At 44.5% G+C, this 23,215-nt stretch overlaps 3 protein-coding genes across 5 annotated transcripts; 2 read left to right on the plus strand and 1 right to left on the minus strand.

Moving 5' to 3' along the window:
* The first annotated feature begins 84 nt into the window (after nucleotides 1-84).
* Nucleotides 85-9,973, plus strand: srrt (serrate RNA effector molecule homolog (Arabidopsis)). 2 transcript variants are annotated; one of them, XM_084449524.1, is made up of 20 exons: nucleotides 85-142; nucleotides 826-951; nucleotides 1,130-1,273; nucleotides 1,356-1,502; nucleotides 1,628-1,816; nucleotides 3,219-3,388; nucleotides 3,525-3,709; nucleotides 3,824-3,940; nucleotides 4,036-4,207; nucleotides 4,319-4,500; nucleotides 4,600-4,661; nucleotides 4,785-4,863; nucleotides 5,141-5,332; nucleotides 7,629-7,799; nucleotides 7,930-8,083; nucleotides 8,637-8,830; nucleotides 8,966-9,122; nucleotides 9,239-9,331; nucleotides 9,472-9,585; nucleotides 9,714-9,973. In XM_084449524.1, the coding sequence occupies exons 2-19, from the start codon at nucleotides 833-835 to the stop codon at nucleotides 9,576-9,578; spliced, it is 2,634 nt and encodes an 877-aa protein (XP_084305650.1). In that variant the 5' UTR covers nucleotides 85-142; nucleotides 826-832; the 3' UTR covers nucleotides 9,579-9,585; nucleotides 9,714-9,973. The 2 variants fall into 2 exon arrangements, with proteins under 2 accessions (XP_084305650.1, XP_084305649.1); XM_084449523.1 differs by having other exon boundaries at nucleotides 9,472-9,574.
* Nucleotides 9,974-11,138: 1,165 nt separating this feature from the next.
* On the plus strand, nucleotides 11,139-12,546 carry znhit1 (zinc finger, HIT-type containing 1). Its single transcript, XM_084449987.1, has 5 exons — nucleotides 11,139-11,184; nucleotides 11,436-11,609; nucleotides 11,792-11,871; nucleotides 12,023-12,192; nucleotides 12,419-12,546. The coding sequence occupies exons 1-5, from the start codon at nucleotides 11,163-11,165 to the stop codon at nucleotides 12,438-12,440; spliced, it is 468 nt and encodes a 155-aa protein (XP_084306113.1). The 5' UTR covers nucleotides 11,139-11,162; the 3' UTR covers nucleotides 12,441-12,546.
* A 195-nt stretch (nucleotides 12,547-12,741) lies between these two features.
* On the minus strand, nucleotides 12,742-22,084 carry mogat3b (monoacylglycerol O-acyltransferase 3b). Of its 2 annotated transcripts, XM_084449986.1 has the most exons (9): nucleotides 21,857-22,084; nucleotides 21,609-21,649; nucleotides 15,770-15,860; nucleotides 14,963-15,070; nucleotides 14,702-14,772; nucleotides 14,382-14,586; nucleotides 14,067-14,241; nucleotides 13,708-13,892; nucleotides 12,742-13,621 (listed from the first exon to the last, which is right to left on the minus strand). In XM_084449986.1, exons 3-9 carry the CDS (start codon nucleotides 15,849-15,851, stop codon nucleotides 13,467-13,469), a joined length of 981 nt encoding a protein of 326 aa, XP_084306112.1. In that variant the 5' UTR covers nucleotides 15,852-15,860; nucleotides 21,609-21,649; nucleotides 21,857-22,084; the 3' UTR covers nucleotides 12,742-13,466. The 2 variants fall into 2 exon arrangements, with proteins under 2 accessions (XP_084306112.1, XP_084306111.1); XM_084449985.1 differs by having other exon boundaries at nucleotides 21,609-22,084.
* Between the last annotated feature and the right edge of the window lie 1,131 nt (nucleotides 22,085-23,215).

The following is a 23,215-nucleotide window of genomic DNA, read 5'->3' on the forward strand; positions in this document are numbered from 1 at the left end:
GTGGCGGTAATGCACACCATATGTTGGTTGCCAACCGCCATAAAACAACAGAAGAAGAAGGAGGAGGCTAGTAGTTCCGGTCCGGACCGAACTAAACTTGTCGACGAAGAAGAGAATAGAACAGCGGTTGCTCCTAAACAAGGTAGCTACCACCGCAAACCAATACTTTATTATTGAGGGGTATATGTGGCCCATCACTAACTTTGCCAAATAGATTCGTTGCTCACTTAGCTAACACATTCTCTTTTTCAAAGCTATAGGCATTTCTTTTGACACCAAGTCTTTATACGACACATTGCTAACGTTAGCTGGCTGTTGTATGTTAGCTAACTAGCTAGCTATTATCCCAGTACAATGAGGCCACGGGGTTACAAACCCTGATCTGTGTTGTGCCGAAGAACAGCGTGCTATTTAAATTAGAGCAAAAATAATTTTACGGCATGATTCATATTTAGGAAGCAACTCTGCTTAGCAAGCTGGCTAGCTAGTTTTTTTTATTTTATTCTGTTGGCCAGCGTGACTTAACCCAGAACGGCCGATAGATGTCGTCTTTTCATAACTCATTACTGTAAAGACGCCTTCCGGCTGTTCTGTCTACTGTGGCGTTGTCATTCAGACAACAGGCCCGACTAGCTGGGTTGAAAATAATAATTTGATATATCTAATTATTATGAAATCCCTTCACATTTGTATGTCATAATCTAACTTGAGTATAAATGTATGTCTGTATCTTTCTCTTTCTTTGTTTGCTTACATGTAGATCACTTGATTATTTTACTTCCCTTGGATATAAATCTGTAGCTGAAACTCTGTTGTTTCCCACAGAAGGGAAATGGCAGACAGTGATGATGAATACGATCGTAGAAGGAGGGACAAGTTCCGACGCGAGAGGAGTGACTATGACCGCTCCAGAGAGAGAGAAGACAGGCGTAGAGATGACTGGAATGACAGGTAAGGAAGAGGGAACAGACAAGTGTGTATATATAGTGAGGTAGAATTTCTGTAGAAAAGGGTAAGTGATGCATGTTTTCATACAGAATAGTCTGCGAGAATACAGAACCATATTTTCAGTAGCTCTTCACAGGAAGGAGTTGGTGATTTGACTGCCTTCTTCCGTTTGTCTTTACAGGCGCCCATCTGCGAGGGAGTGGGACCGGGGCAGGGACCGGCGGAGTCGTGGAGAGTACCGGGACTACGATAGGGGGCGTAGGGAGAGGTTCTCTCCACCCAGACACGACATGAGTCCCCAGCAGAAGCGTATGAGGAGAGACTGGTGAATAACTGTATATAATATGCCTCCCTGACTGTTTTACAGTCTATATACATGTTAACCCCCCACGTCCTACTCTGAGCAGGGATGACCATGGGGGAGACCCTTATCATGGAGGATATGACTTGGGATACGGGGGTGGAGGAGGCCCCAGCTATGCCCCCCCACAGCCCTGGGGCCACCCTGACCTGCACCTCATGCAGCCACACCATGGTATCCCCATCCAGGCAAGGTATTGAAGGAGTATCCCCAGCAGTCTCCACATTTGAGTTCCTGTCTTTTTGGACACTTTTTTTTTAATTTGCTGATGTGTTTCTATGTTTGTGTGTTGTTCTAATCTATTCACACGTCTGTTAGGCTGGGTAACATCCATGACATGGATCTGGGCCCACCTCCTCCGGTGATGAAGAGCTTTAAGGAGTTTCTTCTGTCCTTGGATGACTCCGTGGATGAGACTGAAGCTGTGAAGCGTTACAATGAGTACAAGATTGACTTCCGACGGCAGCAGATGCAAGACTTCTTTCTTGCGCACAAAGATGAAGAGTGGTACGATTATCGTAGCCTTTGCTATACTATTGCTATATTATTCAGTTATGTTATGATAATATTACATTTATAATGTAATTTAAAGGCAGGCTTTCGATTATCTGCCACAGGAATTATTTCCGACAAATATCATAGTGAAACTTGGGTAATAGAAGAGATATGTACAAGGAGCCTATCCTGGTATATCATATGTGACTGCTATTTTAGAATGTTTCATTTAAATATGACATGGAATAATTCATATCTATCGTTCAAGGACATTGCTTATGAAAGACAGACAATTGGGTATTTCAGATTGGCTCATCAGTAATTGACAACAGTCATCATTTATAGATTTATGACTAGGCTTTGCTCTGAAATCAGTTTAGTTGAATAGTGGATTGTCTTAATTCTATTATCTGTTTTACCAGTCACACTTAATTTCACAGGTGTGCCCAGCCATTCTCATAGATTGTCAATGCTTTTTTTTGTTTCTTCTAACTGACATAACCAACGCTTCTTCCCTCCCTCCCACTGCTCCCCCCCATCCTTCACAACAAGGTTTTTGAAGATGAGAAAAAGTGGAACTCCTCGCAGGAATCGCTGTTAGACAGTTAGGGCATGCACTGCGCACAATGCAGTTGCTCCTAGACCTACAGTACCAGGGATCTTAGATAGACAGACAAATAACCTTATTGCGCGCATGGAGATTTTTTCTTTTCTAAGTATGTGATGCTTTTTCCCCTCTTTTCTTTTTATATTTCGATCAAATCGAATTCCCTAACCGAAAGCGAATTGTGCGCACACAAACACAGTAGGGGGGTGAAGTGGAGCGCTTTTTTACAGAAGAGACCCCTCTCTGTATATATGGGTTGTTAAACTGGGAGAAGAAAAGGTAAATTTAGTCCACATAATGACAAAACTTGCTCTTCTGAAATGTAAAATCTTGAGCTGTGTCAATGTTATTTTTTAAATCATTTAACGTTATAATCTGTGTCCCTTTCGCCATTCTGCCTTAATTTGGTGAGTTGGCCTAAGCATCCTGGTATTAGTATCCTGGTATTAGTGTCTCAAGCAACCACACACAAACATAAACAACTTGCATTACAATCACACTTCATAGAGACCTTTATCAAGCATTGTCAAACAAAAAGTTGCACACAACAAGGATTATTTAGCCCCCTTGCTCTATTTGCTACTTCATAGTATGAAAAGGACCAAACAGACTTTCCTCCATTTTGTTTAACAATTTAACAAAGTTGTTGGGTAATAGAGCTGAAGGTTTAGTGCTTTCTTTCGTAGGGTTCTGGTCATGGGGTTTAGTTTTTCAGCCTGGCAATGGATGAGAGTACCTTCTCTAAAACAGACGTCCATCCCTGTTTGTTTCTCCCTGTTTTTTTTGGGGGACGATCACTGAACGCAGGTTCAGGTCCAAGTACCACCCGGACGAGGCGGGCCGGCGCAAGGCTGAGGCCCACAGTGCCCTGCAGAACCGTCTAAATGTCTACATGTTCCTGATGGAGAACGGCTGGTTTGACAGCGTCTCCCTGGACATTGAACGCGCCCTGGCCATCATGAAAGTCCTGGATGCAGGTACTGTAGTGTGTGTCGGTCTTTGTTGAATGCCTTTTGACTCTTGTCTAGTCTTTTCTTGTTTTTCTTGGTGGTGGGACAGTGTGCATGGAACTGTATAGGCTAACATACTGCATGTCTGTGGTGTCTCCTTTAGCGGTGATAAAGATGGAGGGAGGGACAGATCATGACCTGCGCATCCTGGAGCTGCCCTCCGAGGAGGAGGAGGAGAGGGAGAGGGTGGCGTCTGGAGGTGCAGGAACTGAACCATCCAAGCGAGAGGACCCCAAGACTCTCGACGGCAACTGCAAACCCCCAGAGGAGAAAAATGACAAAGAGAAGGTACTTTCCCCCCCCCCCCCCCCCTCATCAAGAGTAGCTTCCGTTAGTGTCCCTTCTCCCTCTCTGAGCGGACAGTCAGGTTAGTGGGTTGTTCTGAGGTGAGCTGTGTCTCAGGGGGCCAGCGATGCCGCCAGCGCACAGAAGGGCAGTGATGCGGCGGAGCGAGGGAGCGAGGGAGAGGAGAGGCGGGAGAAAGAGGCCGCCACCGAGGAGACGGCGGAACCCAAGAAGGTTAGTGTGGAGGCACTGTGTGTACCCACCAATCCTATTCCTCCACAGTGAACTGACATATGACCTCATCACATGCTTTCTCCATTGACCACTAGTTGAGTAAGAAGAGGAAGAGGAAGCATAGCGGAGACAGCGAGGATGAGGCTAGTGCCTCAGAGAGCGAGTCGGACTCCGACTCTGACTCTAACTCTCACTCGTCCGACAAGCCTGCCGAGAGGGAGGAAGGCGAGGACAAGGACGATGAGGAGGAAGAGGAGGAGGGCGAAGGTGAGCAAGAGAGAGGAAGATCCGGGATTGAATGTGTTAGTCTGGAGAATATTTGGGAAACATTCTGGAGAATTTCTAACGACTCTTTTTGTTCTCCCTCGAATTTCCTAGCTGACTGCAAAGAAAGCGGAAAAGAGGAGAAAGCTAATGAGAGGGAGCAGGGGAGGGAGGCGGAGAAACCGGAGAAGAAATCCAAGGATGACCAGCCCCCCAGGCCACGGCCTCTCCACAGGACCTGCTCTCTGTTCATGAGGAGCATCGCTCCCACCATATCTAAGGCCGAGATCGTCTCTGTGAGTTTACGGAAACAGAGCAGATAGGGGGTACGTCTGTTGACTGGTGAAACCGATCTCCTGATGTGAAAACTCATCTGCTTCTCTCTACCCCATCAGCTCTGCAGGCGATATCCTGGATTCATGCGTGTGTGCTTGTCCGACCCGCACCCAGAGCGCAGGTCAGTGGAGCAGCTGCTTTTCCCTGCTCAGCAGGATCTGGTTGACAATGACAATAGTGGGCTGCTGTGTTCTGTCTCTCCTACTTCTCTCACGTACAACCAGCTGCACTTCCAATGTTTCAGGTTTTACAGGCGTTGCTGGGTAACTTTTGATCGCAGTGTCAACATCAAGGAGGTCTGCTGGAATCTCCAGAACGTTCGAGTAAGTTAAGGAACCTCTAACCAAAAGACAAAGTGCATAGAAAGCTTTGTGTTATTGAGGGTTGCTGTTTAGTATTTTGTTTAGATCCCTCAAAATACTCCAAACATGAAATAGCAATACAACAGTAAAACAGGTAAAGAGCAAGACACATCTTTGAAAGACAGATGTAAGTTTTGTATAGTGGCCTCAAGGGGTCTTGAGTGTCCATTAGTCCTCTAAGCAGCACTTGGACCTGAGCTCTGACCCTCTGTGCTGTGCCCCCTCTCTCTCTCTGAAGCTGCGGGACTGTGAGCTGGCCCCGGGGGTGAACAGGGACCTGGTCCGCAGGGTGCGCAACGTCAATGGCATCACTCAGCACAAGCAGGTGCTCCGCAATGACATCAAGCTGTCCGCCAAGCTCATCCACTCCCTGGATGAGAAAGGGAAGCTGTGGAGCCACAAGCCCCAGGGGGGTTCACCGGCAGTGGAGGTAGGAGACATACGTAAATCACACTGTTACACTGCTTGAAGTTCCCGCCATTTTGTATTTTGTGTAAAACACTTCTCCTAGGAATTTTCACCAATCTACATGAAACTGGCTGTACATTCTCTAGACCAATGTCCACAAAAGTCTTACATTTTCGATTGTCGAAGGCGTTCGCCCACGACAGCCAATCGAATTTGGCGTCCAAGCCACCAAACGGGAAGTGTGGTCATATCTCAGTAACGTTTTGATGTATCATAACCACATTAGGCACACTCATCGGGGACAGTCCCGTGACCCCTGTCACCAAGTCTATGGCGACATCTCAAACTCTAGTGCCACCAACCTGTCAAAGTTGGAAGTGCGTTTATTCTGAACCATATGCCCGATTTTCAAAACTCCGGTAGGGATTCGAATGCGACTATGGTGTGTTTGACTTGTTGTCTTTGTTGCGCTGGTCACGCGTCCTGCTTGGCCCCCACATTGCTGCTTGCAGCTATATTCTCTATATAAAATCTCTGAAATTATCTAGCAGCTAGCTCAGGAAGATGGATGCCAGGGCCCTGTACTACGAAACAGGATTACGGGGTTGGCGCGATAACTTCAGGTTCAAGCCTGGTTTATTCGTACCACGAAGGTGGTTCACTTTTCACCGTGCTATATCGCCACGGTAACTTATGCTGCCGAGCTAACCTGCTCCGGGGCAGGTTAAGTTCCAGATTATGGATGAAAACGTATGAAGCACTGCTCGCTGACCGATCAATTCACTTGGAAAAAGGCATATGGACGTTAAGATTCTAGATGGAACTTCAGTGTGCGAATTAAAACAATCTGCAGTGTGCGAACAGTGAGAGGTTCTTAAGAAGACTTTTTACAAACCGAAAAACCCTTTTTGGCTATCCCACGATATCATATGAAAAATTGCAGAATGACAGCTGCTTGAGTCATATTTTGCCTTGTGCATTTAGAGTTATAGACTGTAGGCTATGCACTGGCTTGCGTTTAGCCTACCTGCAGTTTTGTGTAGGCTGTGGGTGATGCGGAGAACCAAGTAAAAACTCATAAAAAAAAAAAAGGCTTTAATGATGATTTATTAGCCTCTGGTTCCTAGGAAGAAAGAGAAGTAGGCTACATTTTTATTGAATTGTGATGGCACCAATGCTTGACAATCAATGACGTTATAGGCCTACTGAAATAGTCAACTTTTTCCCTGTAGGCTTATAGCCTACTTCTCCACCTCAAGCTTCACTTTTTCCATCTTAATAGCCTGTTTTAGTTCCTCTTGTATAGAGACATCACATTGTCTACTCCAACCTGAAACTATTAAAAACTATAGCCTACATTTGCTTTATTTCAGCGTCCCCTGCCAGTCTAGGGGTTGCAGCTGAAAGAATAAGATATATTGATATAGGCTACAATTGCTTTACACGCCATAAGAATAGGCATAGCCCAATGATCTAGCCTACTCGTGTTCATGTGGAGGATAATGATAAAACGTAGGCAGTATTTTTCCAGCTTTCCTTCCTGCGTTTGGCAGTAACGACTGTGTTGCGCCAATAGTTCATATTTCTATAATATTGCTCCTCATGTGTGAAATGCGGTGGACGGAACTTGGTTATGGGTATTGTTTGCCTTGTCCATGGCCGTGTCCGAATACCCATACTAAGGTATGCGATTGGTCATTTCGAGCAAATACCTCCCCTTTTACCGTGAACGCGCTCATAGCTAGTTTGGACCAGCTGGGTCGACTTAACGAGTTGATAGCCACTGTCGTAGTACCGTTTATCTGTGATTGTGGTTGTCCGGTTTACTCGAGCGAGCTAGCGAAAAGTTATCCTGGATATGTTGAACGAGCTTCGTAGTACGGGGCCCAGGTTTATTAAACAGACATGTATGGCCTAAATAGTTCAAACTAATTTATTTTGTATTGTTACTTTTATAAGGAAGCACTTGAAGTTACTCCAGTATTTGCTTTTCTATGCACTGAGACATGATTTTGTATTTCATTCATAGTTCAAGCCCTGCTGTTAACAGCAACTAGGGCATATATACAGTGTATTAGTGTCTGCACACTGCCCCGACCAACACCAACGTTGGATCGGTGGGCCATGTTTGTCGGTGACTTGCTGTAGGTTGGATGGATTTTTTTTTTGTTGGTGAATACGCTGAATCCAACATTCTAACAACAACTGCCAACTTAAGAAAGTTGGGTATTGGGAGTTGGTTGGCGTCTGTTGGGACCTTAAATCTTTAACCTGCACGTTCTCAAGTCTCGATTCTGTGCGCTCATCCCCCGTGTCAGCTGCCAGCCCAGAACCCCATCCTGAAGAACATCACAGACTACCTCATAGAGGAGGTGAGCGCCGAAGAGGAGGAGCTCCTGGGCAGCATGGGCGGAGCCGACCCCGAGGAGGGAAGCAAGGAGGGCAACCCTGCTGAGATCACTGTGGAAAGGGACGACAAGCTGGTTAAGGTCTGCCCCGACCGGCGATCCTTCACTCTCAGCATGAATACAAACAAAACTCCTCATATATATTCTCGTCGACTCTTCCTAAATGGCTGGAATATGAGAATGTAAGAGACGTTTCCTCCCGTGTCCCCAGGTTTTGGACCGTCTGCTCATGTACCTGCGAGTTGTCCATTCTATCGACTACTACAACTCGTGCGAATACCCCAGTGAGGATGAAATGCCCAACCGCTGTGGCATGATCCACGTACGCGGACCCATCCCCCCCAACCGGGTCACACATGGAGAAGGTTAGCACACCACTCTTGACTGATCATTCAACTCTGGCTCAGCTCTTAGCCTGTTCAAATGCTGCTCAAAGGTGTCACTGTGTCGCTAGTCTGACTCAACGGATATAGGTTTTGTGGATAAGCCTTGTGATTTGTTTATTACTGACCAGTCAGTGGTACTGATTCATGTGGTCGACCAATCAGTGGAGATTGAACATTTTCCCCATTCCTGAATGGTAATGAGTCCAGCCAGACCTTTCTCTAGCGCAGGCACAGCGTAAACAAAGTGTGGAGACTGTGTCATTTGTAAGCATGGCTTCCACCCACACTTGCCAACTCACTGGACTCGCACTCGACCTGGGGTCACCTGACTTGAGCAATCAAAAACCTAGCTGTTTTATTCCGCGGATGGTTGTGATTTCAGTGCAGGAGTGTGTTGAACCAATTCACCTCTTTTACGTTACACCCCCCCACACAAACACACACACACACACACACACACACAAACACACACACACACACACACACTTCTGGTACTCTACTGATAGTCTCTCTGCTGTGCCCCTCTCTACAGTGACCCAGTGGCAGAAGTCGTTTGAGGAGAAGCTTGGTGCCCTGTTCAGTGTGAAAGAGACACTGTCTGAGGAAGAGGCTGGTAAAATGGGCCGTAAGGACCCCGAGCAGGAGGTGGAGAAGTTTGTGTCTGCGAACACCCAGGAACTGGGAAAGGACAAGTGGCTCTGCCCCCTGAGTGGAAAGAAGTTCAAGGTGAGTGTTCATGTTGCAGGAGATAAACTGTAAAAAAAAAAAAGTGTGTTTATATCCTCAATATTTCAACACACTAGTGCAAGTAGCCTATTTATGGATCAGGGAATGCCAACTAACAACACTTTGCTTGAACAGGGACCAGAGTTTGTGCGTAAGCACATCCTTAACAAACATGGGGACAAAATCGAGGAGGTGAAGAAGGAGGTGGAGTTCTTCAACAATTTCCTAATGGACGCCAAGAGGCCTGCCCTGCCGGAGATGAAGCCCCCTCCCCTGCCTGGCCCGGGGCAAGGTGAGTGGGACTTCATTATCACACTAGGATCAGGACATCATCACAGGTCCACTAATGGAGATAAAACCAAAATGATAGTAATGTTTGTGTGCGTGTGTGCTTCTCTCTCTGTGTAGGACTGCTCTCCCCAGGCATGCTGTTTCCCCCACAGGCCCCCCAGGGGCTGATGGGTTTCGGTCAACCTCGTCCTCCTGTCATGGGCTATGGAGGTACGACAACGTGTCTCCTTCCATCTAGTACCTCTCATCAGGCTTCAGCTGTGGACATTATGTCTGATGACAGCCATTCCATTCATTCAGCTGTCATGCTGCTCTTGCGCTATAATGTTACACATCCATTTTCTCACCAGGCGGACCTCCCTGCCCACCTAACCAGTATGGAGGAGGAGGGCGGGGGAACTATGAGAACTTCCGTGGACAAGGGGGCTACCCCGGGAAGCCCCGCAACAACAGGTGAGACTATGGTCAGTTATGGATCATTTTAGCTCAAATACTACATCTCCATTCTGCTGATAAAAGAACTGGGAAAGTTGTGGAATTAATGTGCCTCTTCTTTTCTCTTGTACGGTGCCTCATCTCTTGCCTTCTCTAGAATGATTCGGGGCGATCCGCGCAACATCATTGAATACCGTGACCTGGACGCACCAGATGATGTTGATTTCTTTTAGAGGATTCATTCCACCTTTGTAAACTCTTCAGTTTCTACTGGGTTTCGTTACTGTAGTTTCCCAATCTCATCTGCTCATGATGTGTATGATTGTCTTGGTGATTAGCTAATCATTTTGTCTACAGAGTAAGTAGACATTACAGTAAGAGGAAGTTTCACATTGTAACATTTTCTTTAATAAACATAAATTGGATCACATTTGCAAAATGTTTCATTTGAGTTCATGACAATAACAAATGTACACTTTTAAATAGTTACTTGTGTATAATTTGTTGTCAATATTACTAGATTAATATTTTGGACTTAATTCAATTAAATTCTTTATTTCGGACCCAGGGGGATCCATATCACATTCATATTAATTATCATATTAATCATCATTAGCATACCCATTGTAGGGCAAAATGTGGTCACCGTAGGAACAGTCTGTTTTGCAGTGTCTTCATTGTTGCATTTGGGGAACAGGAACAACCCTCATCATCCCTTAGTCATTAATAAATCCAATGTGGTGTTGAACTACCGGTAAATCACATCCACAAAATAAATGTATTTTTACACAGCAGATTCTACTCATGAACAGGTGGGACTAGCACAGCCCGCCATGATAGATTTTGTCATTTACATTTTGTAATTAACTTTCAAGTTGGGTGTGGCCTACCCATACATGCATTATAAATCAATGGGTGTTTATGCCATTATAATAGAACTATACATATTGGCTGATAGAAGCCATAGGTTTTGAGATACTGGCATGATTAATAGAACATTTGGAGTTCTTGTTCTATGCACTTTAAATACGCACTGCACGTTTCATTTTTAGGAGCACATTGGTCCAGAGTTTAGAAAAAGTTGATGGGCTTGGTGGTTAATGGTTATATGTGGTTATAAATTAAAGACAAATAAGTATCCTATTAAATGAAACTTGATGTAGATCCTGTACCCTAATGTACTAATCTCGACATACCAACCACATGGTGGTGCTAAAACTACAGTATAGTGATATCATTTGATCTAATTGACATTGGCCTATAGTGACATGTGCTTACATAATACCTTTCTAATTAATGTTGGTCCTATTTGACCATAAGAATGCACTGTTTCAATGGATAGGCTAAACAATGGAGGTATAATATAACGGGATAAAATGTATTGGCTCATAGCAACCATAGGGTTATACTTGCTTGATTTATAGAAAATTATAGAGTTCATAGTCACATGATGCTTATAACTTCATATAGAAAGCAAAAAGTATATCATAATACACAATTATATACACTATTTCAACGGCCTTTCTTTTAGATATTTCTGGATGGGATTGTACGCGTAATGGTCAGAATTGTCCCTTTCGAGTTTCCGTACTTTTAGAACGCAGCTATGGTGGAGAAGAAAATATCAGGTATAAGCCATGTTTATAGTGTTTAGTGTGTGTGGTTATATTTTTATTTTATTCAAAAATAATTAAGTACGGCGTTTCTTTTTTCATTCTTTTGTAGGCTAGTGGTTTCGTCCACATAGAATAAATAATCAATTCGTCTTATTGCGCAGCCGACCAGTCGCTTTTCCATGGCCTATGTATGCAACATCTTATTTGTTTTTAAATAATGTCATGCAGGCCTATTCTATTCTCATATTATTTCTATTTTTCAGTGCGCTCTCAAGATCCAGGCCAACGGCGCGTACTGGACTGCGCTACGCGTCAGCGACGCTTGACCAGACAACTAGAAGCACTCGAAAAGGACAACTTTCAAGATGACCCTCACGCAAGTTTACCACAGCAACTTGCCAAGAGGCTGCCACAGTTTGATGACAGCAATGAATCTGGTATGTTATGCAAATTGATCCTGAATCCCGCCCTGTGGAAGCCCTTAACATGGGTCAAGCTGTTGAACACAACGCAGACGAGGGTGCGGGGTTTGCAGAAACATCTGCTCAAATAACAGATAACAATAGCCTATCCCCTTTACAGCCTCACATAGCCAACCTTTTGTTTGTTTGTTTCACAGGCAAAAAGAGGAAAAAGACAAGGGGAGATCATTTTAAATTGAGATTCCGTAAGAACTTCCAGGCGTTGCTGGAGGAGGAGGTAAGACCAAGTCCAAAGTAGGCTATTCCTCTTCAGTCAGCTTTAACAAATAGGCCTACAACACTCCCCTCCATTCTCTCGATCCATTGGTCACTTTTGTATTATCCTATCTTCTTTCTCCTTTCCCAAATCTTTTCTCCTCATCATCCAGGACCTGAGTGGGACAGAGGGACAAAACTACCTGACTGCCTGCGCTGAGCCCTCCAAGCTTCCACAGCGCCACTTCTGTACCGTGTGTGGATTCCCCTCCCACTACACGTGCGTGTCCTGTGGGGCTCGGTACTGCTGTGTCCGCTGCCTAGGAACACATCACGAGACCAGGTACTGTACTAATGACTGTTGGGTATCAGCTGGGCTCTCATTCGTAGATAATGTAATCGTTTGGCGTGTGTCCTCTTCTTTTAACTGTATAGCCAAACACTGATCTCAGTGGTGTTGTGATCATGTATGATCATGGTGAAATTGTATGAATCTCATGCTCCTTCCAAACATTACATTGCACAAGGTCATCTAATGTTTTAACTCTTCCTCCCTTCCTCTATCACAGGTGTCTGAAGTGGACTGTGTGACATTCTCTCATTACCTTTTGAGTGACCTCTTCATCATATAGCTTGTCCAGGTGCTCCGTTGTCAACTGAATGGAATGTTTCTTTTGTGCAGCATCAGTGAATCTGTATGTGCTGTTGGAATTCCAAATGTTGGTATCAAGGTGGAACAAATTATCCAATCCCCCCAGGATATTTTAGCTCAGTGAAAATCAGTGTCTATCTATAGTTCTAGAAGCCTGGTTCCACTGGCATGGATGGGGATAGTTGCACAAACCACATCTATATACATACAGAGATGTGAGCTGATCTGGATGAAATCATACAAGTGATAACTGTTTTTATTTCAACCAAGCATGTATCACTAATGACCTTCATAGAAATAGTTGTGTGTACAAAAAATGGCACTTTGTGTTAAACCTTTGAATCAACATAGGCATGTGTACGTCAAAGACTGCATTTGTATGTATAATTTCAAAGACTGTATTTGTATGAATGTTGCATTTACTCCTGTATGTTCTGGGATGGTGTCTACTGAACATGTCTGCCAGAATATAAATAATATGATGTAAGCTCAGTGAACAATTTTCATGTGTTCAGCAACAGAAAGATCACCTACAGTGTCTAGATAATGACCAAATCCTAGTCAAACTGGCCATAACAGGAGACCGAATGCATTGAAATAGAAATTAAAGTCACATTTCTGGTTTACAGTTTTCTCACTGAAGTTCATGCACGCTTAAGACAGAATTCAAACCACTTTGGTATGCATGTTTAAGAACAACCCATGCCTCTGAACCCAAAATCTGATAGGAACATCAATCATCAGGGTGTGGATAGCACATTTGACACTACAAGGTTGGTATAAACATGGGGTTTGGGTTACATATCAAATTATATATTTAAATGTTTTGTTTAAATATTGAATTGAATGTGAGGCACACGGCTTGATCAGGTCCTATTAGTTTGTTTGGAGAGTTCAATTAGTTTGATTGGAGAGGAATAGAACGGACAGTGTGGCAAGTCCTTGTAATCGAGGGAGCGGTGGGTCTAGATGATTTGGAGCTTGTGACTTTCTGAGAGTCCACAGCTGGTCTTGTGTTCATGAAAGAGCTTGGACAGGGCTTCCATGTAGAGACCGTGGTAGTGGTCCACCTGCTGTTCGGTGGGGAACACCTGCTTTGGCACTGGGATAGGACTACCAACTGGGAGACGAGACAGACACATAATGGGCAAAAGTGAGTGAAAATAAGATTTGTTAAGTGTGTTGTGTTATGTGTGAGGCCCTTACCAACAGTAGTGATTGGAGTCTTGTAAGGGATCCAGGCACAGCGTTCACCCAGAAACAAACAGGGGGCGAAACCCATGATCTTTTTAAAGAGGTCCTGTAACCGGCGAGCAACACTGCCCTCTGAGAACACGACCTGACGAAAGATCTCATTCTCCCCAAACGAGTAGACAGGCACCAGGTCAGCCCTGAGGTGAACCAGGAAGAGAGGAAATAACTCACCCTGTTTTTATGAAATTTAATTAATGTAATATAACTTACTCATAATATTCCGTTATGAATATATTGACTGTTCTAGGGGCATGCCTACTGTTAAGCTATGTTTCGATAATTGTGTATTTATCTCTCAACGCTTCACTCACCCATACTCCAGAGCCAGCCTGACAAAGCCCTTCCTCCGCTTCACGAACACAGTGTTGACTCCAGGGAAGGAGTTCAGAGCCTCTGCAGCGCCGCCTATCACAATCACCACTGCATTACCTTTGCCATTTTTAGAGAGGAGGTACTCAAGACTGGGCTTGCTGACTGGACATACACCTGAGCGAAGAAAGACATAAGAGAATGAAAAAGGAGGAATAAAAAGAGACTGTGATCCATTCAGGGCTGATACTGTAGCTAATTTACAAATCATTGCAGCCTTCAGAGTATAGACTACTAACCCGAGCTGGTATTCATACCTGCACACATGAGATATTCCCTGAAGAGTGGTATCCTGAAGAGGCCAGCCAGTGTGACCAGGTAAGACCGCATGCCAGGGTAAAGCTCCAGAAAACCACAGCTCTCTGTGCTGAAACAGGCAAAGGCTCCTGCACTCATGATCCCATGGGGATGACAGCCTAAGACGTAGTTCTTGTTTGGGTTCAGCTCGGCAGTTTTCACCAACTGAGTCAAGGAAAGAAAATGAGAGATTACAAGGAGGATTAAAGCAGAATTTGTCATCGAAGAAGAAAAGCAGGAGTTTGAGAAAATACCTGCCATCTGTCACAAATCACCATACCTTTATTGGAAAAAAGTTCCTCAAGTGTGTCCACACACTCCAGTTCCTCATAAATGCAGTTCTCCTGCCCCCTGATGGTGAAAATGGAGATATTTCAAATGAGCAGAACTCACCTTATATTTCATTCCATGAATGTATTATCTATAGAAAATGCTGCATATTTGAGAATAAGATAATTTGATTGAATCCCATCCAGAAAATGGAAACCAATCAAGAGCAACAGAGACATTCACTGTGCCAGGCCTGTGCACCGGTGCCTACCCCTTTCAGGCGTGTTCCAGTCCATCACTAACCATATGAAGCAGAGAGTAGGGATGGGCCACAGGGAGGTGAACATGAGGTACAGCAGCAATGCTATACATGTCACTCCTGAGACAGGAGGAAGGTGTCCATATGTGAAGGGATACAAGAAATGTAAAGACAATAAGACATCAGATGCGCTAAGTATTGTGTAAAATTTTGAGGCTACACTTTAAAAAAGGTGCTAACCATTTGTAACTATATAAGAACCCTCTAAAAGTTTTCATATAGATAGATAGATAGATAGATAGATAAGTACTTTATTGATCCCAAGGGGAAACTGTTGTGTTACAGCAGTAAGGGAAAAAAGGAACAATCAGGGTTTGATTTACAGTAGGTACACAAAATATACAAAAATATACCAGCAGCATATGGAGCTGAGAACCTTGCGGTTCCAAAAATAATCCTATTCAGCTCCATGTGGTGCCGTTTTAAACACTAAAGGGTTCCTTCTGACTTGAAAAGGACTCTAGACATAAGCTTTTTGTCAGAAGATTGTTATAACACCGGTTCTATAGCCTAGAGTACCCTTTTTAGTGTCTGTAGGCTATACTGTCAGAATGATGACAGTCATTACACATTCATTTTGTAACACTGAAGAAGGCACATATGCTGAAATTCAGCCATTAAATTGTTGGAAGCATAGTGTGTCTGACTTTTCTTTAACTTTACACAGTATAATGAAAAGTGCTAAACTTCAGACCAAACAGTTGAACAGCTCAGAGCAGCAGGCACGTTTTCACAACTCAACCTGGTGTGTGGTCTCACCTGCGAAGAGGAAGGTCAGCACCAACTGAAGAACACTGATAGTCTCTATAAATTCTGTCCATTGTGACTTCTCCTGCTTCATAATAGCAACCTGGAGGACAATATTTTCAGGACTTCATACATAATGCTCCAATAATAGTCCCATCCCACCATTCTAAGGGTAACACTTTACAATAAGGTACACAAAAATGTGTGTAGTTAGCCTACTGAGTAACTAATGAGGAACCGATTAGTTAATGAGTAGTTAGTGATTAACTCTGAATCCATGACTGCATAGTAGATAATGATGGGTTACTAGAGAACAGACTGGGGACTACTATAGTAGCTATTGAGGAACAAATGATTAGTTAATGAATAGTTACTGATTAAGTCTGAATCCTAATGATTAAGTTATGATGAGGTAATGAAGGACTACCTAGTAACTACTCCGTATGATGTATGACATTACGTAACTATGGATGATGTATGACTTTCCAATAAGGTACACAAAAGAGTAACTCATGATTAAGTAATGATGAGGTAACAAGACAACAAGTTTGGGTCCGCTAGAGTGGTGCATAATATGGAGTAGTTACCAAGTACTCCTTCATTACCTCATCATTACTTAGTTAATCATTAGGATTCAGAGTTAAACACCCAGCAAGCAAAATTACATCATGGTGTCGTTGTGGCGACGTCTTTCAGTGACGTTCGGGACTAGGCCAAATCCCAGCCCATCATTGCAACAATGTTTTAGTGACCTAGGTTCTAAACCAGTATCTATGTATAATTTTAATTATATTACATAAACATGTTAAGAATGTGGAGTTATATCTGAGTTTTTTACGAATGAAAAAAGCTGTTCCGTAGCCAGGACTCGAACTTGTGGTCCTTCTGCAGTGTTGCCAATTTGGCAACTTTGTCACTATATCTGGCGACTTTCCAGACCCCCTTGGCGACTTAATTTGTCAAAAGTGAACAGCGACAAATCTAGCTAGTTTTTCTGGTCATTTGGGGAATGATTGTGTTGACAAAGCTCTGCAAAAGCATCCAACATATCCCATTCTGCGGTTCAATTTACAGCAGAGCTCACGAAAGCCAAGTACAGTGTGGGCTGCCTTCTCCTCCTCACCACTCACACAGCACTCACACAGCCAGTCTGACTAGATATCAGCTCCGCAGCCCCAGCCAGGTGCAGAAGCTGGTGGACACCATGACCGCCCTGAGCAAGAGCTGCCTGCCAGGCGTTTGTGCAGCTTTTTTTTTTCAAATCTAATGTTATACTGTTATATTGTTATACTATAAGTTAAATAAAAAAATAAAAAAAATAAGTACGCAAATTAGTAAATGTAAGTACGCAAATTAGTCCAGGGGCCAATACTGATATTTGCTATTTTTGTCTAACGTGTCTAGTTTATATTATATAAATATGATAATCTACCTGTCTAGTATCTTAATTATAGTAATCACTCTATTAACAAACATACCCCCCTGAAACCTGATTACTGTATTATTCACTACTTTTTAATTAATTAGTTTTTTTTGTTTGTTTTCTTACTTCTAGACAATATTTTTTGCAACCAATCCAACCAACCAGTCCAGCCTTGCAGCTTAATCACTTTTAACAGAAAATGTTGCTTTACTTGGCATTCACACAGGAGAAATGCCATATGAGTGTCATTTGTAACAAATTATTTAGACACTAGAATAACACTCAGCCAAGTAGCCTATGTGTGTAAACAGCTGTGCTATGAATGAACAGAAGAGAAATTGGGAGGGTAAATTCTCAGTTTGTCCAGATGACAGGTGAGAGTATCAAAGCACTGATGTGTGCCTGCCTGCCTGCCTGTCTGTCTGTCTGTCTGTCTGTCTGTCTGTCTGTCTGTCTGTCTGTCTGTCTGTCTGTCTGTCTGTCTGTCTGTCTGTCTGCCTGCCTGCCTGCCTGCCTACCTGTCTATCGGTCTTTCTGTGTCAATAAAAAGAAGGATTAAGCATTTTAACTCCATTCCCCTTCTCTTCATTATGCTGGAGATATCTATCTGTTGTTACAGCACTGCCTCCACACACACCTCCGCTCCTCCGAGCTTGCCGGCGCACCCATGACGAGATGACTGAACAACAGTCACAATCAGACCAGGTCCAGGGCCTGGTCAATCTGGTCCAGGCGTTGTCCACTCAGATCACAGCCCTCTGCCCAAGCAACCATCTCCACGATGACTACGCCGCCTTCGAGGCGTAGTTTCAGCTGGTCTTTGACCAGGCGGCTGACGGCCAGAAGATTAATGCCCGTCTCACCACCATCCAACAGGGAAACTGCACCGTGGCCTCCTACGCCACTGAGTTCCGCACCCTGGCTATGGGGAGTGAGTGGAACAATGTGGGGCTACATGCCGAGTTCCGTCGGGGCTTGAGTGAGTCCCTCAAGGACGCGCTGGTCCATGACCGTCCTACCACCCTGCACAAGCTCATCTCCCTTGCCATGAAGATCGACAAGCACACCCAGGAGAGGAGGTGCGAGCGGGCGCTGCGTCACCCCACACCCCAGACGTCCGGCCGCACCAGAGACGCCTCCACCCCCAGGTTCCCCACTTCAACAGTGTCGAACCCATGCAGCTGGGTAAGGCTCGCCTCATTGCCGCGGAGAAGGAATGGAGAAGGAATGGAGGAGGGCCCAGGGACTGTGTCACTACAACGTCTTCGTGACACCTGTCCCTCTCTGCCAAAAGAGTAGGCTCACCCGGGAGGGGATTCCTGGTGAGCCATATCACCCATTCCCCACCGTCAGACCTGCCCGGTTTGAAGTTACCCACGCCTGGCAGGAGCAGACCCTTACCATCGGTGTGCTCATTGACTCCGGGGCTGATGACAACTTCATTGACGCGCACCTCACCGCCATAGCGGCTCTCTCCCTCACCACCATGGAAACCCCTTTCACCATCTCCGCCCTGGATGGGCATGACCTGGGTCCCCTCACACACCGGACCGAGCCCCTGACCATGACCATTTTGGGGAAACACGTGGAGGAGATTGGGTTCTACGTACTCAAGTCCCCCCAGGCTCCTCCTCTCATTCTGGGCCGCACGTCAGCTACAGCCCTGGACGCATTCTGAGCTGGAGCACGGCCTGTGCAGACCCTGTCGTCTTGACCGCCTCCAGTACCCCCCGACCTCAACACCGTGCCGGAGGTTTCTCACGACCTGGGAGAGGCCTTCAGTAAGGAGTGTGCCCGCACCCTTCCTCCACATCGGCCATACAACTGCACCAGTCCAAATAAAACTTGACTTTCAGACTGTTTTTGACTTAAATGCGTCTTGTATTCTGCCATATCGCTTCATTTTCATCCGTGTTTAGCATTTTGGTAGTGCTCCGTCGCCACCTAGTCCTCATGAAAATACAGTCCACGTTACAGTCCGTTGACACCGGTCTTACTAGCTCGTTATTCACTTAACATTGTAGGCCAGGTAAAACGATTCTAGCTTACGGAAGTCAAGACCAAATCAAATCAAGACCAAATCAAGACCTGAAGTGGTGGGCTAATACGCCTAGTAGGCTAGTAGCATAAACACTGATTAGTGAAGTAGGGGAATAGGCTATTGAGTGCTGTGCCCTAAGGGGGTGTATTTTATCGTCCTGTCATTCCTCTTCGTGGTGCTTGACCATTATTGTCATATAATGGCTCTGTAGTTTATTTAGTGTGTCCCTAAAAGCTTGGTTGTTTCGGCCTAAATATTGCCCTCTTATTCGGTCGCTCTCAAATTATTGGCCTTTGTTGATGTGTTAAAAAAAACATCAGTAGCCTAGGCTACTATAGTTTTCCTGTATGTTTTAACATATAAATGGCAATGATCAGTGCCCTTCTAGTGCTGTGAAACCCATCAGGGCATGCTTTGAAAGCGCACCCCCCAAAAAATCTTAGTAACTCTCCCTACCTGTGTACGGGGTGTGCGGGGGTGGGGGTGGGGGGGGTGGGGGTGGTTGGGGGGCATTGGGAGTAATAACAATGTCGGAGAAGACCCTGTGCAAGACCCCACGGTACGCTACTGCATTATAGACAGACAGTCCTCATTACAATAGGAGTAGGACACTTCAAATCCTATAGTAATTCCTTTTTGTATGGGATGTGATGCACCAGTCGCTCTACGCCTACATGTGGTTTATTTTCGGTGATTAGACTGACTGTTGACTGGCACAGCTTTAGGTGGTGATGGAGGAATGAGCTTAATGTATTGATGCTTTTTTGTGCGTGGCTGTAAGCCAGCGCACCTAGTATAGCCTTCGTCCGGTTATTACTCCCTCCCTCCCTCCGTTACTGCGGACAATGTTGGCCTGCATTTCTCTGTTGGCACCACAAGGGGCAGTAGTCCCAGCACACCAAAATCAAGAAGGGCACCAAAATCAACCCGCCGATCTCCACTGCACAAGTAGAGTAGTGGTGAGAGCATTGGACTTCCACCCTGGAGATGGGTTGAAGACCCGGTGGGGATGACTTTATGGGACTATACCCCAAACCTCCACATGTTCATCCTTTCACTCCAGCCTTTACCCCTTGCCTTATAGATCAGATCCTGTCCCAACCCCAACCCATATTCTAACCCCAACTCACACTAGCACATGAGCTAACTGGCTATCCCGCTCTCATTGTGCTGGATTAGCATTAGAAGCATTGGAACTGATGTGTCCAGGTGACAAGACCCATCTTTATTTATCAGACATTACCGTCCTACCAGTCCTGCACAGAAACAAGCCAGCCAACGCACATAAGCCAGGCTGGACCTGGCCTGGTTCTCTAGTATTTTTCTTGGCCATATCTGACTAGTCACGATGTGAATTGAGGTGGCCCCAATCGGACTTGTCTGGATTTGGTCTGGGTCCGTCCGTGCTTACTGGTCAGTCTCATGATCTACAGTCATGGATTCATAGTTAATCAGTAACTAGTCTGAGTCAACGGATGTAGGTTTTGGCAATAAACCTTGTCATTCGTTGTCACACTGCCCAATCAGTGGCGAGACTGGCGATGCAAATTAATCTGATTCGGGCCGAGAGATTCTCTCGGCACCAATCAGATTCGATCCAGACTATTTTTCAAGAGCACCGTCGCTGCGTCCGGGGCTGGCTCCGCCCAAGACGACTGTGATTGGTTTAAAGAAATACTGCGTTTTTCCCCCCTATTGCAGAATGGTAGCCAGACCTGTCTCCAGCGCTGGCACATCGTAAACGAAGTGTGGAGATAGGTCTGGCTATGCGAGACTAATCAGTAACTACTCACTAGATAATCATTGGTTCATCAGTAACTACTATAGTAGTCCCCAATCTGTTTTCTACTAACCCATCATTATCTACTATACAGTCATGGATTCATAGCAGTAACTAATCATAGACTAATCATTGGTTCCTCAGTAACTATACTGTAGTCCCCAGTCTGTTCTCTAGTAACCAATCAGTATCAACTATACAGTCTTCGAGTTTATCAGTAAATATTCTCATTAACAAATCATTAAATGAAAATCACAAATTTTGTTCCTCATTAGTTACTCAGTAACCACTAACATTTTTGTGTACCTTATTGTTTGGAGAATGTTGAGGCCAAATTGACTTGTGGAAATATCAAAAGCATTCAACCATTCTTGCCTTGGTGCTCCTGCTAATTGCAGTACACGTTTTGTCTCATATCAATACACATAATTAGGCCTATTTACTGCCAACTGTACACCGGTGTGACAAGATCAAACTGTATAACCTTATTTCATTTTTTAATTGATAAAGCTAAATCGACAATAATATTTAAACTTGGTGATGTAGGCTACATCAAATAAAACTTCTAAGTAACATTGAAGAGAAAGATGATTTTTTTTTTTTTTACCTTGAGTGAGTTTTTCAGATCTGTTCGGCAGGTTCACAAGTCTACGGAGAAGCGCAATTATTCGGAAGTCAGTGCTGTGCGCACTTTGATCAGTTCAAGTGGGGCTGTAGATAACGATAGATTCCACAACCCCAACACGTTGGCAGCACACTAACGAGCAATATATGGCTATGATTAACATGTCAAAGTCCAACAATGTAACTAATTCTAAATTCAACAAATCATGGCAGAATTATCATCTGATGTACCCGGTAATAGCCTGTAGAGAGAGTGTAGCCTATAAACCAGCCTATTAAAGCGCCTATCATTTCGATAAGTTCATATCAGCACGCCAACTAGCCTTTAGGCTGTCTAGATATATCCAGACGAAATGTATGCGGATCCAATGGCTTATGGATAACGCTACATCACAACTTTTTGAGAAATCTTCTAATGTTTGGTGGGATTGAGCGCCGTAATGTCGTGAGGTCTTCCGACTTCCCACACCGTGGGAGGAGCCCTATAGGCTGGTTAGCGGAAGGGGCGTTGAACAGAACATCTGCTGTCACCGCTCAAACTGCCTGGGCGAATCTGCGCAGTGCTCCATGCCCGTTCATACACATTTTAACAGTTGGAAATGTTTTCAGCAAATGCAATTTAGTTCAGCTTTGAACTTTCAGCTTTGAACTATGAGCAGCAGTCCTTAACAGATAAATGAACTAGGCTACCTAGGCAATAACCCCCCCGACACACACACACATTTTAGGGCAAAGGTTGATATGTTGGTTGATCAGGTGCCAGCTTGGTTTGAACCAATACCCACCAATGCTTTACCGTTGCCGCCACGTTTACCTGGCTCATTGAATACGTTTTAAACAGGTAACAGGTAATAATAATAACAATAATAATAATCACAGCTGTACTGCGTTGGTTGGGATTATTTAGTTCAATAGTTGTGCAGTTTAGGCTTTGGAGTGAATTTTGACGAATGCTTAGCGCGAATTCCATGTGCGCATCAATTTACGCACAATAAGTGGGATCCGAGCGCGCCAGGGACTCGGAATATGAATATGAAGGGGAGAGCGATGGAACAAACTAAATGTTTTAAATTAAATGACTTGATCATACAGCTGCAGCAACTCATTGTAGCCTATAGTTCAATTTAGTTTAAATGTGTTAGTTTGTCCCACCCTGCTTTCCAAGTGGAATCCACGCGCTGCCAGCAGGTAGCTCCTACCTGCGTCTGAAATTAGACCGCGACGAAAATATTCAAACTGATCTATGGATAAAAGGTCAGACCTACAAGTGTAGGCTAGAGAAGCGATATAGAAAAAACAGCCAGTGAGAAGATAGCCTATGGGCTTACTAGGCTATGCGTCCGTCGAAAACAGCGCGATAGAGCGTTGGTTGAGCGAGACGCGCATTATGGAATCTTAAAGCTGCCTCGTTGCATCTGCTATTTTACCAGCCAATGGCCTCCTCGGAAGAACTACTATATTAATATTAATATGAATGCAAATAGACTTTCTAGCGCACTGCTTGAACCAACGTTTGGCAGTGTTCATTTGAGGGGTTTTTAATTTTATTTTTTGTCTACTTTTAAGCCTCCATATTTTATTGACGTGATA

This window comes from Borostomias antarcticus, assembly GCF_949987555.1.
Source record: "Borostomias antarcticus genome assembly, chromosome: 15".
Lineage (NCBI taxonomy): Eukaryota > Metazoa > Chordata > Actinopteri > Stomiiformes > Stomiidae > Borostomias > Borostomias antarcticus.

Coding starts and splice junctions, on each gene's coding strand:
- srrt (XM_084449523.1), top strand. CDS start 833: ATGGCAGACAGTGATGATGAATACGATCGTAGAAGGAGGGACAAGTTC. Junction 9,123..9,238: donor CCTGCCTGGCCCGGGGCAAG/GTGAGTGGGACT, acceptor CTCTCTGTGTAG/GACTGCTCTCCCCAGGCATG. Junction 9,332..9,471: donor TCCTGTCATGGGCTATGGAG/GTACGACAACGT, acceptor TTTTCTCACCAG/GCGGACCTCCCTGCCCACCT.
- znhit1 (XM_084449987.1), top strand. CDS start 11,163: ATGGTGGAGAAGAAAATATCAG. Junction 11,185..11,435: donor GGTGGAGAAGAAAATATCAG/GTATAAGCCATG, acceptor TCTATTTTTCAG/TGCGCTCTCAAGATCCAGGC. Junction 11,610..11,791: donor TGATGACAGCAATGAATCTG/GTATGTTATGCA, acceptor TTTGTTTCACAG/GCAAAAAGAGGAAAAAGACA.
- mogat3b (XM_084449986.1), bottom strand. CDS start 15,851: ATGAAGCAGGAGAAGTCACAATGGACAGAATTTATAGAGACTATCAGT. Junction 14,587..14,701: donor GGAACTTTTTTCCAATAAAG/GTATGGTGATTT, acceptor TCCTTGACTCAG/TTGGTGAAAACTGCCGAGCT. Junction 13,622..13,707: donor GACTCCAATCACTACTGTTG/GTAAGGGCCTCA, acceptor CTCGTCTCCCAG/TTGGTAGTCCTATCCCAGTG.